At 39.3% G+C, this 17,518-nt stretch overlaps 1 protein-coding gene across 1 annotated transcript in view; it reads right to left on the bottom strand.

Moving 5' to 3' along the window:
- LOC149222172 (pentatricopeptide repeat-containing protein At5g16860-like) overlaps positions 1–17,055 on the bottom strand; it is a 51,382-nt gene extending 34,327 nt beyond the window's left edge. The window contains exons 1-2 of the mRNA XM_089387522.1: positions 16,729–17,055; positions 14,824–15,500 (exon numbers count right to left, since the gene is read on the bottom strand). Coding sequence (XP_089243648.1) covers positions 14,824–15,500; positions 16,729–17,055 — 1,004 coding nt within the window. The remainder of the gene's footprint in view (positions 1–14,823; positions 15,501–16,728) is intronic.
- Between the last annotated feature and the right edge of the window lie 463 nt (positions 17,056–17,518).

The raw sequence follows: 17,518 nt of genomic DNA, 5'->3' as shown, positions 1-17,518 counted from the left end.
CACCAATACAAGGCTTTAGACCACTAATGCTAAATAATTTATATATTCAATGGATATATGGAGAATACTAACTGTACCAATAGATTGCATACATAAACATAAATGAATGTCTAGCTACAGGCAGAAAATGAGAATACTGACTATACCGGAAGATGCATATATGACCACATATGAATGGTTAGCTACAAGAAATAAAAGAAGCTTGCCAATCTAATTAATCAAAGCAGAGGTAAGATGACAGTTATATGGCCTTAGAAAAAAAAGAAAACATGAACAAACTATTCAAGTGCAAGCATAGAACAACAAAGAGAATGGACATTGAACATATAATAGCAAAAGAAGATTATATTTCTAGAATGAAGATGAGAAGCTTGAAGGAACAGAGGAGGAAAAATCTCCATAAGTTGAACTGGTATTACATCTTACTTTCAGATATTTATAGATTTTTACAATGCTCTCGAGCCTTCTGAGGCTTGAGAGGTCTTAATCTATCTGATCTATCTTGTTAACAACTTTGATGCCCTCTATGCAAGCATGGGCTCGAAGGTTTCTTCTTTTGACAGAAGAATAACCGCATTCAGATATTTTGGGTAGGTTGCTACGCTGTCTAAGAGCTCTCTCGTGCCAGAGATGCCCCATAATTTTTGTTGGTGTGGCTGTTTTGTGCTATGTTGCTTTGTGTCCCCTTTTACTCCCTTTTCGATCTCTGTTTTCCAGTAGCCTGCCTCCTAGACTCTGCCATGTAGTGGAATGGGTCTTCGGGCCTCTGTAATCCCTTTAAAGGTTTCCTTTGACTGTTTCCTATATTTACACAGAAAACGTTGCAATCATTGATAAATCCCGCCTTCTCTGTGTATTTTGGACTTCAAAAGTCCTCAAGTATGGTTTAATTATCTATCGGGTCCACCCTTGGGTCGCTGTTGTATGTCACACTCGACCTGTTCTATGATTCCATTTGTATTTTGTAAATACATAAAAACTGTGAAAAACATTGAAAAACGGCTTTCCACGAATTTCAAATATGATATATTTTCATTCCAGAAACTCATCGGGTCCGGGTTCCATCGCTATCGCACTACCTCAGGCTTCCTTCGTATTTTGTTTAAACAACGGAAATACAAAAAAACTATTAAAAAATGGGCTTTGGTGGATTTGAAAGATTACAAAACATCATATATAATGTCGTCGGGTCCGGCTATCGGGTCGCCCATATGTATATGCAAAGGCCTCGCCCCATGGTCAGAGCTGATAGAGATATTCGTGATGTGACATGGGTTGTTGATCTGCGTGTGCGATCAATGGTCCACGTTGAATCGCTGATCATCGTCACCATTTTCATATCGTTTGCGCTGATTGCCACTGTCTAAGACTGCTGATTACGGCTGTTTGCGACCACCGATCCGATCATCGGAGATCGCTGATCAGCGATGCCTTCCACCCAACTTGAGGTCCTCTCCGCTTGTCGATTTGTGATTTGCCGCTTAGATCTAGGCCATTGATCGGCCAGATCTAACGGCTACTGTGCATTCTTGAGTTTAATCCTTCGATACATGGTTTTTCATGAATTTGAAGTGTTTTAGCCTCCTGATAGTGCATTTTTGCCCTTCCAAGGGCTCTCCTCCCTCGCTTGTTTGGATCTTTAGATGATCTTAAGCACTTTTGAAGACTTAGGGGGTGCTTTGGAGCATATTTGGATCCATTTGCATGATTTTAAGCAAACTTTGGAGACTTTGGGAGTGTTTTAGATCCATTTTTGGGCCAAATGCCAACAAAGCTAACATTGGCTCCTTCTGGGGATGAAAGCCTCCCTGTGAGGTTTCAAGAACTACAGAACAATGCCTTTCCTGTAAAAAACAAGATAAAATCTTCCTCCTAGTGTTGCATTGGGCATGGAGTTTATTTAGCATGAAATAAAAACTTGAAAACAACATATTTACAATATTACCAAGGCTTGAAAGCCTTAACTGAAATAATGTTCGAAGAACAACCCATTGAATGGGCCATCAAAAACATCTCCTCCTTCCTTTAATGCATTCCTTTTGAGAAAACAGTCACCAAACTGAAAATTGACCCTTTTTACCTTTTTATCAAAGGTTTCTTTCTCTTGGTCAATGTGCATATCAGCCAATTCATCAAAGACTTGCGAAAGCCTATTTATTTGATCCTCTACTTCAAAAACTTTCCAGTATTTGGTATTATCAAGCAGAGATGGTGTATATTTCACCTCATCTCTGTATGATTTCAGCCTTGGATGCTTTTCTTGGAAGGTTTTGTACACCTGCTAAATGATAGGGTCTGCTTCATACTCTGCTGTGTCATTTATGACCCGAGAGGTTAATATAAAAGATGAATCAATGTATTCCTCTGAGATCTGGAAAACTGGTTTCTTAAGCTGAGTAGAGGCCAACTGAGATTCTTTAATCTAAAGAAAACAAGCTCCAAAATTAGTGTCAACAGCATAGATGGGATGATTGGTGGGATTCCTTTCATCACTGATTATATAAGCCAACTGAGCTTTTCTGTATAACCTCTTGCTTTCACCTCCAAAAACTGGGACAATAGCATAAGATGTTCCACCTAATCTCTTGATCCAACCTCTGGAAAGTAACATGCCAAATTTGGGGGGGACATCTGCTACCACAATATCCATCATCATGCTTTTCATGGGCAGTTGAGACAAAGTGAAGGCTAGATCCTTGTTAGGCCCCTATACTACTAGTGTAACCCCTTATTGTTATTAGTATAACCCCCTTATTATATTGTTGTACCCATGTAGTCCCCATATTGTTATTATTGTTCCCCATAGAAGCCCACTACTGTTATTATTGTGCCCTTACATTATTATTGTTATTTCGGCTCTGATTATATTATGACCCCTTGGACTCGTATATATAGAAAGGAGGTCTTGTCATTTGTATCATCCGAGAATTGTTCATTTGTGTAATGTAAAGGAGGTTTCCCCCTCGAAGAGGCTGAATTCTAAGGCGTTGATCTATCTTTTCTATCTTTTTGTGAGCTGGTTTCATAACATTTGGTATTTGAGCTTTGGATTCTAGGGTTTCGCTGCTCCAAGCAGACTCCCGAATTACATTCCAAACAGGTGACCTGGGGAAAATCGTCATAACTTTTGTTTTGAGCATCAGATTGAAATTTCGTAAGAAGGTACAAAAAGAGGACGGACTGTAGTTTCCTGTGTATATTTTACAGATCCTAAGGTTGAAACAGTGACACGTGGCACGTCATACAATTTCACTCTACTGAACTAGTATATAATCAGGTTACCGTGGAAGATTTGGCATAAATCTTCCTTGGAGAGTCCAATTTGGATAAGACTGGTGGCATTGGAAAGAGGACACAAAGGGCTACTGCAGATCATAATTTCAGAACTGGAAGATCCGAAATTACAGAAAAATCGATCTCCTCAAATCAAGAAAAATCGAGGTGAGGAAGTTTGTTGGCAAGGAATCGGTAAATTGGATACTACAAATGGAGCAATATTTTGATCTACATTGTGTACCATTGTTACAAAAGGTATGTATTGCATCTTCATTTTTAGAACCAGATCAATTTTTATGGTATAAAGGGCTTTTTTCTCGTAAGCAACTGGTTATGTGGTCAATTTTCACGGAGGAAATTATAGCACATTATGAGAATACAAAGAGAAACACCTTATTTAGAGAAACACCACAACAATTGGAAGAAAAAAGAGGAAAAGGGCTTTGTTACAAAGTGGAAAACAAAATTATGGAAACAAGGAAGTCTACCCCTCACAACTATGAAGGTGGAAGTGTTGTTTCTCCTAGCCTTCCACAACCTACAAGGATTACACCACAACAATTGGAAGAAAAAAGAGAAAAAGGGCTTTGTTACAATTGTGATAGCAAATGAATTAAAGGTCATAAGTGTGCTGAGAAGAAATTATTTTACATAGATTATGAAGAGGAGGAAGAAAAGGATCAAGAAAAATCAAAAGAAGAGGATATACACTAGGAACCAACCTCAGAGAAAGAAGAAATGAATTCGACCATATCTTGTAAAGAATTGGAAATAATTACCACTCCTCAAACTCTCAAGATAGAAGGACATATCAGGAAGAAAAAGGTTCAAGAAGTGAAATATCACATCGATAAAGAAGAAATGAATCCAACCATATCTTGTAATGCATTGGCCGAAATTACCACTCCTCAAACTATCAAGATATAAGGACATATAAAGAAGAAAAATGCTCAACAAGTGAAAGATCACATCGAGCATCAAGAAATGAATCTGACCATATCTTGTAAAGCATTGGAAGAAATTACCAATCTTCAAACTCTAAAGATAGAAGGATACATCAAGAAGAAAAAGGTTCAAGTAGTGAAAGATCACATCGAGCATCATCAACAATTTCTCCAACTTTTAAAGGATAACACCACTTTGGTGCAGAATCGAATGAAACAACAGGTAGATCAACATCGCAGTGAAATTTTTTTTGATGTAGTTGATTGAGTATTTTTACGGCTACATCTAAAGCAAGCTATTTATGAGAAGGAAATGTTGGCAATACTACACGCACTTAAGAAATGGCGACCTTACCCAATGGGAAGACACCTCAAGGTAAAAATGGATCATGATAGTCTTAAATACTTTTAAGAACAAATATTCTCTTTAGAAGAATAGAAAAAATGGGTCACAAATATGTTGGGTTATGACTTTGACATCATCTATAGAAAATGGAAGAAAAATTTTGTTGTAGATGCACTCTCAAGAAAGGATGAGGATGTGGAAGCATTGTTTTGTGCTATTTCTATTATCCAACCAGATTGGATAAACGAAGTAAGGGATGAATGGAAGAAGGACGAAAAAGTGTGGCCACTCATTCAAAATTTGCAAAAGATCCCAATTCAAACAATATTGCTAGAACTTGAAGAGGAAGGAAAAATCATATTGGAACCTGGAGCTATCACAGAAACAAGAACCCGACAGCTACGAAATCGATCAATTTCAGAGTATCTCATAAAGTGGAAGAACTTACCTACGGAAGATTCCACATGAGAGGACAAGAATTTTATACAGAAGCATCAAGAACTACTCAAGCATTAAGGACAACACTTTTTGAAGGAGAGGGGCATGTTAGGCCCCTATACTACTAGTGTAACCCCTTATTGTTATTAGTACAACCCCCTTATTATATTGTTGTACCTATGTAGTCCCCATATTGTTATTATTGTGCCCCATAGAAGCCCACTACTGTTATTATTGTGCCCTTACATTATTATTGTTATGTTGGCTCTGATTATATTATGACCCCTTAGACTCCTCTATATAGAAAGGAGGTCTTGTCATTTGTATCATCCAAGAATTGTTCATTTGTGTAATGTAAAGGAGGTTTCTCCCTCAAAGAGGCTAAATTCTAAGGCGCTGATCTATATTTTCTATCTTTTTGTGAGCTAGTTTAATAACAATCCTTGATTAGTCCCAAGCATTCCACTTTTCTAGAGACAAAAGAAAACAGGTCATGGTAAGGCTTGGTAATGTCAAGACCCAATTTATCCATGACAACTTTGGGCATTAGATTATGGTTGGCTCCAATGTCCAGAAGGCAATTGTGAAGGATTTTATCATGAGTAGACAGAGAAACATAGAATGATGGGGAGATGTCTTCACAATTTTCAATCATTGGGCTTAGAATAACAACTGGTTTTTCATCTTGCAAATTTACATAGTCAGTGGAGGCTTGGATGGCTTTAGGCTGAAGAGCCTCAAGGATGAATGCTTTGAAGGACTCATTCTTCACTAGTTCAATCAGAGGCATAGGTATTCTTAGCTTCTGAATTTCTAATTGAATATTGAAAGAAGAAGGGGACTTGTCAAGGCCTCTTACCTCTATGGCTAGAGCTTTGAGGATGATAGGATCAACTGCTGGTTGCTTCTTCTTATTAGCTTGCAGTTCTGTAGGGACAACAACTTTATGAATAGGAGTCTCCTTGAAATTATTCATCTTCGACCTCAAATTATATCTTTGCTGATCTTCAGTTTGTAGAACAGCTTCACCATCCCATTCTTGGCTAATCTGGTCATTGAATAATGACTTCTCATAAGCAACTTTGGTTAAAAAGTGGCGCTGCCTTTGTCTTCCATACCATGGATCTCATTATCTTCCTCAAACTGCTCTTCTTCCATGACTACATTTTGAAAAGGGGTCTTCACCCTCTGGTCTTCATTGGCATCTTTGTTTCTTTGCAAAATTTGCAACTGCTCATTTTCCCTTCTATATGGATTTGGATTTGGAGGAGCAAAGGTACTAGGAACGCTTCCGTTCCTCAGGTGCTGCTCAACATTTATTTGGAAACTTCAGAGGCTAATGACTCTGTCATCTTGGCCATTTTATCAATCTTGGGCTCTGAAGATGATGAAGGCTCGCCGCTCTATCTCCTCCTATCAGCATTACCTTTGAGCTTTTCTGCAGCCAAGATGTTTGATTCTACTTCCAGGGCTACATCTTGCATATCAGCCAAAGAAGCACATCACCTCTCCCTCAAAAGTAAACAGAAGTGAGAATCAAAGGCACTGGCATAGATGAGTCTAGCGGAGGTAGTGGTGGGTTTCACTTTAGCTAGTATCTTGCTGTACATGCGGTTAAGTCTTTTATTAAAATAAGGCAGAAGCTCACCGTTTTCCCTCTTTAAGTTTCTAAACTCAGTGTGGTAGTAGAGGAGATCCTTCTTATACCCCCAATGCATTATATATTAAGCCTCAATATCTGCTATAGATCTTGGGGTCAGTCCTCTGAACCATTTTCTAGCTTGTCCATCTAGGCTTTGGACAAAGACTCTCATCCAGACATCATCTTCACTAATGTCCAGGTTATCAGCATAGCTATAGAATGACTCAAGGTGTTCTTCAACTGAAACGCCTTCAGTACTAGTGAAATTAGGCATATAATTATGATATTCTCCAGTAGGCATAGCATTCAAAAGGAGTGGGCAGTATTAGAGGTCCATACCTAGCAACTATGATTCTTTCCATTTTGGTAGGTGCTTGTGGGCCTGCCATAGCTGTGGTGGCTAAAAGAGTACTGAAAGTCTAAATGATAGAGGGTTGAGGAGTGACTGATAATACTAAAGGAATATGATGGATAGGAGGTGAGGTTTCCTTTGGGCATACAACAAAAGGAAAACCTAAAGAATAAGGAGCTTTATGAATCTCTAAGAGTTTTTCTTCGCTGCTAGTATTAGAAGCTATACTCTCAACATATATTTGTTCTATTACAGGCCTTTATTGAAGAGATATAGGAGATTTTTTAGGTTTATCTAAACCTGTTTCTCCTTACAACCGAAAAGTGCCCAAACTTTGTCCATCATCAAAGCTGGATCTATGTCGTTTCCCAGGGAAGCTGAGCTTTCGTTTCCTCTCCCTGGCAACGGTGCCAATTATGTTATCACTCCAGGAAAATCTCCTATGTTGCAGCTCGGAGATGCTTGGTAACATATAATCTTCAATATTGTTCTCAGAACTATTGGAATGGATGATGGTTTGGATCAAGTTAGATAACCATTTCAACTCTATTCTCACTCAAGACATGCATGAAATCTCTCACCAATACAAGGCCTTAGACCACTAATGCTCAATATTTTATAGATTCAATGGATAGATGGAGAATACTAACTGTACCAACAGATTCCATACATAAACATAAATGAATGGCTAGCTACAAGTTGCAAATGAGAATACTGACTGTACCGGAAGATGCATATATTACCACATATGAATGATTAGTGACAGGAAGTAAAAAAACCTGCAAATCTAATTAATCAAAGCAGAGATAAGATGACAATAATTTAGCCTTAGACACAAAAGAAATCATGAACAAACTGTTCAAGTGCAAGCATAGAACAACAAAGAGAATGGACATTGAACATATAATAGCAAAATAAGCTTATATTACTAGAATGAAGATGAGAAGCTTGAAGGAATAGAGGAGGAACAATCTCCAGAAGTTGAACCTGTATTACATCTTATTTTCAGATATTTATAGCTTTTTACAATTCTCTTGAGCCTTCTGAGGTTCGAGAGGTCTCAATCTATCTGATCTGTCTTGTTAACAACTTTGATGCCCTCTAGGCAAGCACGGGCTCAGAGGTTTCTTCTTCTGATGGAAGAATAACCACATTCATATATTTTGGGTAGCTTGCTGTGCTTTCTGGGAGCTCTCTCGTGCCAGAGATGCCCCATAATATTTGTTGGTGTGGTTGTGTCGTGTTGTGTTGCTCCGTGGCCCCTTTTATTCCCTTTTTGGTTTCTGTTTTCTAGCAGCTTGCCTCCTGGACTTTGCCATGTAGTGGAATGGATCTTCCGGCCTCTGTAATCCCTTTAAAGGTTTCCTTTGACTGTTTCTTGTATTTACACAGAAAACTCTGCAATCACTGATAAATCCCTTCTTCACTGTGTATTTTGGACTTCAAAAGTCCTCAAGTATGGTTTAATTATCTATCGGGTCCGCCCTTAGGTTGCTATTGCATGTCACACTCGGCCTGTTCTATGATTCCCTCTGTATTTTGTAAATACATAAAAACTACGAAAAACATTGAAAAACGACTTTTTGTGGATTTGAAATATGATATATTTTCATTCCAAAAACCCATCTGGTCCGGGTTCCATCGCTATCACACAACCTTAGGCTTCCTTCATATTTTTTTTAAACAACGAAAATACACAAAAACTATTAAAAAATGGGTTTTGACGGATTTGAAAGATTATAAAACATCATATATAGTGCCATCGGGTCTAGCTATTGGGTCGCCCATATCTATATGTAAAGGCCGCACCCCATGGTCAGCGCCGATAATGATATTCGCGATGCAACCCGTCGATCTACACGCACAATCGATGGTCCACATTAAATCGTCGATCATCGTCACCATTTTCATATCGTTTGCACCGATTGCCACTGTCTGCAACCGCCGATTGCGACTGTCTGCGACCACCGATCACTGATTGGCAGTGCCTTCCGCCCAACCCAAGGTCCTCTCTGCTTGCCGATTTGCGATTTGCCACTTAGATCTGGGTTGTTGATCGGCCAGATCTAATGACTGCTGTGCATTCTTGAGTTTAAGCCTTCGATACATGGTTTTTCATGAATTCGAATTGTTTTAGCCTCCCGATAGTGCATTTCTGCCCTTCCAAGGGCTCTCCTCCATCACATGTTTGGATCTTTAGATGATCTTAAGCACTTTTGAAGACTTAGGGAGTGATTTGGAGCATATTTGGATCCATTTGCATGATTTTAAGAAAACTTTGGAGACTTTGGGAGTGTTTTGGATCCATTTTTGGGCCAAATGCCAACAAAGCTAGCATTGGCTTCTTCTGGGGATGAAAGCCTCCGTGTGAGGTTTCAAGAACTACAGAACAATGCCTTTCCTATGAAAAACAAGATAAAATCTTCCTCCTAGTGTTGCATTGGGCATGGAGTCTATTTAGCATGAAATAAAAACTTGAAAACAACATATTTACAATACCAAGGCTTGAAAGCCTTAACTGAAATAAAGTTCGAAGAACAGCCCATTGAATGGGCCATCAAAAACATCTCCTTCCTTTAATGCATTCCTTTTGAGAAAACAGTCACGAAACTAAAAAATGACCCTTTTTACCTTTTTATCAAAGGTTTCTTTCTCTTGGTCAATGTGCATATCAACCAATTCATCAAAGACTTGCAAAAGCCTATTGATTTGATCCTCTACTTCAAAAACTTTCTAGCATTTGGTATTATTAGGCAGAGATGGTTTATATTTCACCTCATATCTGTATGCTTTCAGCCTTGGATGTTTTGCTTGGAAGGTTTTGTACACTTGCTGAATGATAAGGTCTGCTTCATACTCTACTGTGTCATTTGTGACCTGAGAAGTTAATATAAAAGATGAATCAATGTATTCCTCTGAGATCTGGCAATCTGGTTTCTTATGCTGAGTAGAGGCCAACTAAGACTCTTCAATATGAAGAAAACAAGCTCTAAAATTAGTGTCAACAGCATAGATGGGATGATTGGTGGGATTCCTTTCATCACTGATTATATAAGCCAACTGAGCTTCTCTATATAACCTCCTGCTTTCACCTCCAAAAGCTGGGACAGTAGCATAAGATAGATCATTTTGCAATGTTCCACCTAATATCTTGATCCAACCTCTGGAAAGTAACATGCCAAACTTGGGGGAAACATATGCTACCACAATATCCATCATCATGCTTTTCATGGGTAGCTGAGACAAAGTGAAGGCTAGATCCTTGATTAGTCCCAGGCATTCCACTTTTCTAGAGTCAAAAGAAAACAGGTCATGGTAAGGCTTGGTAGTGTCAAGGCCAAATTTATTCGTGACAACCTTGGGCATTAGATTATGGCTGGCTCCAATGTCTAGAAGGAAATTGTGAAGGATTTTATCATGAATAAACAGAGAAACATAGAATGATGGGGAGCTGTCTTCACAATTTTCAATCATTGGGCTGAGAATAACAATTGGTTTTTCATCTTGCAGATTTACATAGACAGTGGAGGCTTCGATGGCTTTAGGCTCAAGAGCCTCAAGGATGAATGCTTTGAAGGACTCATTCTTCACTAGTTCAATCAGAGGCATAGGTATTCTTAGCTTTTGAATTTCTGATTGAGAACTAAAAGAATAAGGGGACTTGTCAAGGCCTCTTACCTCTATGGCTAGAGCTTTAAGGATGATAGGATCAACTGCTGGTTGCTTCGGATTATTAGCTTGCTGTTTTACAGGGACAAAAAATTTATGAACATGAGTCTCCTTGACATTATTCATCTTCGACCTCAAATTATATCTTTGTTGATCTTCAGTTTGTAGAACAGCTTTACCATCCCATTCTTGGATGATTTGGACATTGAATAATGACTTCTCATAGGCAACTTTGGTTAAAAAGGTGGCGCTGCCTTTGTCTTCCATACCATGGATCTCATCATCTTCCTAAAACTGCTCTTCTTCCATGACTGCATTTTGAAAACCGTTCTTCACCCTTTGGTCTTCATTGGCATCTTTGTTTCTTTGCAAAATCTGCAACTGCTCATTTTCCCTTCTATATGGATTTGGATTTGGAGGAGCAAAGGTATTAGGAACCCTTCCTTTCCCTGGGTGCTGCTCAACCTTTAATTTGGAAACTCCAGAGGCTAATGACTCTACCATCTTGGCCATTTTATCGATCTTGGGATCTGAAGATGATGAAGGCTCGCCCCTCTGTCTCCTTCTAACCTTTGAGATTTTCTGCAGCGATGATGTTTGATTCTACTTCCAGGGCTGCATCTTGCATATCAGCCAAAGAAACACATCGCCTCTCCCTCAATAGTAAACAGAAGTGAGAATCAAAGGCACTGACATAGATGAGTCTAGTGGAGGTAGTGTTGGGTTTCACTTAAGCTGGTATCTTGCTGTATATGCGGTTAAATCTCTTATTAAAATAAGACAGAAGCTCACCATTTTCCCTCTTTAAGTTTCCAAACTCAGTGTGGTAGTAGAGGTGATCCTTCTTATCCCCCCAATGCTTTAGAAATTCATCATCTAAAGCCTCAATATCTGCTATAGATCTTGGGGTCAGTTCTCTGAACCATTTTCTAGCCTCTCCATCTAGGCTTTGAACAAAGACTCTCATCCAGACATCATCTTCACTAATGTCCAGGTTATCAACATAGCTATAGAATGACTCAAGGTGTTCTTCAGCTGAAACAACTTCAGTCCCAGTGAACTTAGGCATATACTTCTGATATTTGCAGTAGGCATAACATTCAAAGGAGTGGGCAGTATTAGAGGTCCATACCTAGCAGCTATGATTCTTTCCATTTTGGTAGGTTCTTGTGGGCCTGCCATAGTTGTGGTGGCTAAAAGAGTACTGATAGTTTGAATGATAGAGGGATGAGGAGTGACTGATAAGACTAAAGGAGTATGATGGATAGGAGGTGAGGTTTCCTTTGGGCATACAACAAAAGGAAAACATAAAGAATAAGGAGCTTTATGAATCTCAAAGAGTTTTTCTTGGCTGCTAGTATTAGAAGCTATACTCTCAACATATATTTGTTTTATTACAGGCCTTTCTTGAATAGATATAGGAGATTGTTTAGGTTTACCTAAATCTGATGCTCCTTTCTGTAATACCTTTCTTTCTTTGATGATTTTTTCAGGGTTAGGTACTGGGTTAGCTCGTGGCTTCTAAGGATTTATCAAAGTATGCCTCACAAAATGAGCCAGAAATATGAAGTGGAGTCGCCAGATAGATGATTACGACCGAAAAGTTCCCAGACTTTGTCCATCGTCAAGGTTGGATCTGTATCGTTTCCCAGGGAAGCTGAGCTTCAGTTTCCTCTCCCCGGCAACGACGCCGATTTTGTTATCACTCCAAGAAACTCTCCTAGGTTGCAGCTCGGAGATGCCTGGTAACATATAATCTTCAATATTATTCTAAGAATTATTTGAATGGATGATGGTTTCGATCAAGTCAGATAACCATTTCAGCTCTATTTTCACTCAAGACATGCATGAACACTCTCACCAATACAAGGCTTTAGACCACTAATGCTCAATAATTTATAAATTCAATGGATAGATGGAGAATACTGACTGTACCAACAGATTGCATACATAAACATAAATGAATGGCAAGCTACAGGTAGCAAATGAGAATACTAACTGTACTGGCAGATGCATATATGACCACATATGAATGGTTAGCTACAGGAAGTGAAAGAAGCTTGCAAATCTAATTAATCAAAGCAGAGATAAGACGACAGTTATCTGGCCTTAGACACAATATAAAACATGAACAAACTATTCAAGTGCAAGCATAGAACAACAAAGAGAATGGACGTTGAACATATAATAGCAAAAGAAGCTTATATTGCTAGAATGAAGATGAGAAGTTTGAAGGAACAGAGGAGGAACAATCTCCAGAAGTTGAACTTGTATTACATATTACTTTAAGATATTTATAAATTTTTACAATGCTCTCGAGCCTTCTGAGGCTCGAGAGGTCTGGGAGCTCTCTCATGCCAGAGATGCCCCATAATGTTTGTTGGTGTGGCTGTGTCATGCTGTGTTGCTCTGTGGCCCCTTTTATTCCCTTTCCGGTGTCTGTTTTCTGGCAGCCTGCCTCTTAGACTCTGCCATGTAGTGGAATGGGTCTTCGGGCCTTTGTAATTCCTTTAAAGGTTTCCTTTGACTGTTTCCTGTATTTACACAGAAAATGCTATAATCACTGATAAATCCTGCCTTCTCTGTGTATTTAGGACTTCAAAAGTCCTCAAGTATGGTTTAGTTATCTATTGGGTCTGCCCTTGGGTCGCTATTGCATGTCGCACTCGGCTTGTTCTATGATTCCATTTGTATTTTGTAAATACATAAAAACTGCGAAAAACATTGAAAAACAGCTTTCCGTGGATTTCAAATATGATATATTTTCATTCCGAAAACCCATCAGGTCGGGGTTCCATCACTATTGCACTGCCTCAGGCTTCCTTCGATTTTTGTTTAAACAACGAAAATACACAAAATATTAAAAAATGGGCTTTGGCAGATTTGAAGGATTATAAAACATCATATATAATGTCGTCGGGTCCGGCTATTGGGTCACCCATATGTATATGCAAGGGCCTCGCCCCATGGTCAGCGCCGATAGCAATATTCACGATGCAACGTGGGCCATCGATATGCGCGCAATCGACGGTCCACGTTGAATCGCTGATCATCGTCGCCATTTTCATATCGTCTGCACTGATTGCCACTGTTTGCGACCGCCGATTGTGACTATTTGCGACTACTGATTGCGACCGCCGATTGCAACTATTTGCGACTACTGATTGTGACCGCCGATCCGATCGTCGGATATCGCTGATCGACGGTGCCTTCCACCCAACCTGAGGTCCTCTCTGCTTGCTGATTTGTAATTTTCCGCTTAGATCTAGGCCGTTGATCGGCCAAATCTAACGGCTGCTATGCATTCTTGAGTTTAAGCCTCCGATACATGGTTTTTCATGAATTTGAAGTGTTTTAGTCTCCCGATAGTGCATTTCTGCCCTTCCAAGGGCTCTCCTCCCTCGCTTGTTTGGATCTTTAGATGATCCTAAGCACTTTTGAAGACTTAGGGAGTGATTTGGAGCATATTTGGATCCGTTTGCATGATTTTAAGCAAACTTTGGAGACTTTGGGAGTGTTTTGGATCCATTTTTGGGCCAAACGCCAACAAAGCTAACAATTCCCCCTTGGCCATTGGGAATGTATAGATTAGAGAAACCCATCCAACCATCTCCACGCAAACATCTCCCTTTGAAACATGGTCAACACAATATACTTAGTCGTAGAACTTTCTTGTATTGTTCAATAATTATTGTTGTCAGATCCAATAATACGGTCTAATCAAGCGTACACATATTATAAAAACCCCTTCAACATACATTTTCTTAGAGCATTTTATTTTTCTGTGGCCACTAGTAATAAACCACACCCAGACTCTGTCATAAAAACTGAAAAATTTCAATACTTCGCCACTGGATTGGGAAATGAATTTGATGGCAGTATGGCAGTAACCACATACATGAAGGTTTTTGATGATTCTAATTTGAGTCATAGGAGATAAGCTGATTAGCCCAAATGCAATTACCAACTTCTCACTATGATGAGTAAGAGTGTACTCTTGCTGCTCTAACTCCATATCATGCAACATAGAGTTTTTCTGAGGTAAATATCCCATCTCTTTTATTTGTCTGATCAATTCATTCAACTTGGTGTAGATCTTAGTTGTTTGTGGATATGATGTGTCTCCTACCCCAAATGCATGCACTGCGTTTTTTACCTCAATCCAACTATATCCTCGTTCCTTTTCACCCCCATATTTTCCATCATTTTCCTCACCTTAGTTCTATCATGCCACCTAGCAGCTACAACATATAAATTTGACAGTAGAACATATGTTGCAGAGTCTTTGGGTTCTAGCTCTAATAAACGATCTGCCACATGTTTGCCCATCTTTGTGTTACCATGGATTTTGCATGCACCAAGTAAAGTTTGCCAAACTAAAGCACTGGGTTCAAATGGCATGTTGTTTATGCAAGCCTCAGCCTTGTCCAAGTGTCCTGCACGTCCAAGAAGATCAACAATGCAGGCATAATGCTCCATTGTTGGTGAGATTCCATACTCTCTACTCATTGAATCGAAGTAGTGACAACCTTCATGCAATAAGCCTACATGGCTACATGCGAAGAGCACACCGAAAAATGTAATGTCATTTGGCTTCACACCTTCCTGTTGAAGATGTTCAAAGAGCTCCAGTGCATCTTTGTCATGACCATGTTGAGTGTAACCCACAATCATTGAATTCCATGTGACTAAATCCCTTGTAACCATTTTATCAAACACTTTCTGTGAATCTTCTATGTTACCACATTTGGCATACATATTTACAAAGGCACTGCCCACAAAGACATCTGAGGCAAATCCTTTTTTCATTGTGCAGGCATGGATCTGCTTTCCCTGCTCAAGAGATGCAAGGTCAGCACAAGCTTTGATAATACTGGCAAAAACACACGTGTCTAGCTTCATGCCAATGGCATCGAATCTAGTAGAAGCACTTCAGGGCTTCTTCGCCATAGCCACATTGGGCATATCCTAAAATAATCATTGTCCATGAGATCACATCTTGTTCTGGAATTTCTTCAAAGACTTGACACGCATCTTCTATACTCCCACATTTGGTGTACATGTCAACTAGGGTATTTTTGACACAGACACAGAATTGCAGTCCAATTTGATCATAAAGACATGGACCTGCTTTCCCAATTCCAAATCTCTTAAAATCGTGCGTATTCCAAGAATACTAGTCAAGGTGAACTCATTTGGCTTAATACTTTCCTTTTTCATTTGCCTGAAGGATCACAAAGCCTCCTTCTCATTCTCAGTTTGACCATATCCCATTACAAGATTAGTCCATGACACCACATCTCTTTCAGGCATTCTATAAAATAATTGTTGTGCACTGTCAATGGACCCGCATCTGACATACATAGAAGGAAGAGCATTCCCTACAGGGTCCTCTAGGTCAAACCCATTTCTAATTACATTGCCATGCACCTCATTTCACTGTTGCATCGCTTCTGGGCTAGCACACGCACCAAGTACACTAGCAAAGGTAACATGATCCACCTCTATAGTTGTCCATTGCATCCATCCATAAAGCCTTAATGCCTCCTGACAATACCCATTTTTAGTATCTCCAACAATCATAGTATTCCATGACACCACATCTCGTTCAGGCATTTTGTCAAACACTGTCCATGCATCTGCTACATATCGATATTGACTTGTTCGACTTACTCAGAACTAGTAGCTGAAGCTAATCATATAGTGCAAGAACTCCAGCCCCTGCTACTCCTAACATAATATTAACCGTTACTCCTCTGAAGAGGGAAAATATGCCCTCCTGGCGTACAATCTATTGGAAAGCATGGTGGATGTTTCTATATTTAGTAGCTTCACCTGAAGTCATCATCATTCTGCATCTAAGTGTATCAAAAGGATATGCAATAATACAAGAAATTGTTGTCACACTCCACCCTAGAATGAAACTAACAAGAAAATTTCCCTTGAGGGATCCAACAAGAATCACAGGTTTCATTGTGTCATAAATTCCAAAGAATTGACACGCATCTTCTATACTCCCACATTTGGTGTACATGTCAACCAAGGTATTTCTAACACAGACATTGGACTTGCAGTCTAATTTGATCACAAAGACGTGGACCTGCTTTCCCAATTCCAAATCTCTTAAAATTGTGCGTCTTCCAAGAATACTAGTCAAGGTGAACTCATTTGTATTAATACCTTCCTGTTGCATTTTCCTGAAGGATCGCAATGCCTTCTCGTCATTCTCAGTCTGACCATATCCCTTTACAAGATTAGTCCATGACACTACATCTCTTTCAGGCATTCTATCAAATAATTGATGTGCACTCTGAACGGACCTGCATCTGACATACATAATAAGAAGAGCATTCCCTTCAGGGTCCTTTAGGTCAAACCCATTTCTCATTACATGGCCATGCACCTCATTTCCCTACTATAGAGCTTATGGGCCAGCACACGCACCAAGTACACTGCAAAGGTAACATGATCCACCTCTATAACTATCCATTGCACCAGCCATAAAGCCTTAATGCCTCGTGACAATACCTATTTTACTATATCCAACAATCATAGTATTCCATGACACCACATCTCGTTCAACATTTTCCATGCATCCGCTACATATCAATATTGAATTTTTCGACTTACTCAGAACTAGTAGCTGAAGCTGATCATATAATGCAAGAATTCCAACCCCTGCTACTCCTAACATAATATTAGCTGTTACTCCTATGAAGAGGGCACATATTCCCTCATGGCATATAATCTGTTGAAAAGCATGGACGATGTTGCTATGTTTAGTAGCTTCAGCTGAAGTCATCATCATTCTGCATCTAAGTGTATCAAAAGGATACACAATAATACAAGAA

The sequence above is a fragment of the Pinus tabuliformis genome, chromosome Q (assembly GCF_031772625.1).
Source record: "Pinus tabuliformis cultivar Carrire ecotype Pingquan chromosome Q, CPIR1, whole genome shotgun sequence".
Classification (NCBI taxonomy): Eukaryota; Viridiplantae; Streptophyta; class Pinopsida; order Pinales; family Pinaceae; genus Pinus; species Pinus tabuliformis.
Note: the sequence above shows the minus strand (reverse complement) of the source record. Positions and strands in the feature narration are given on the sequence as shown.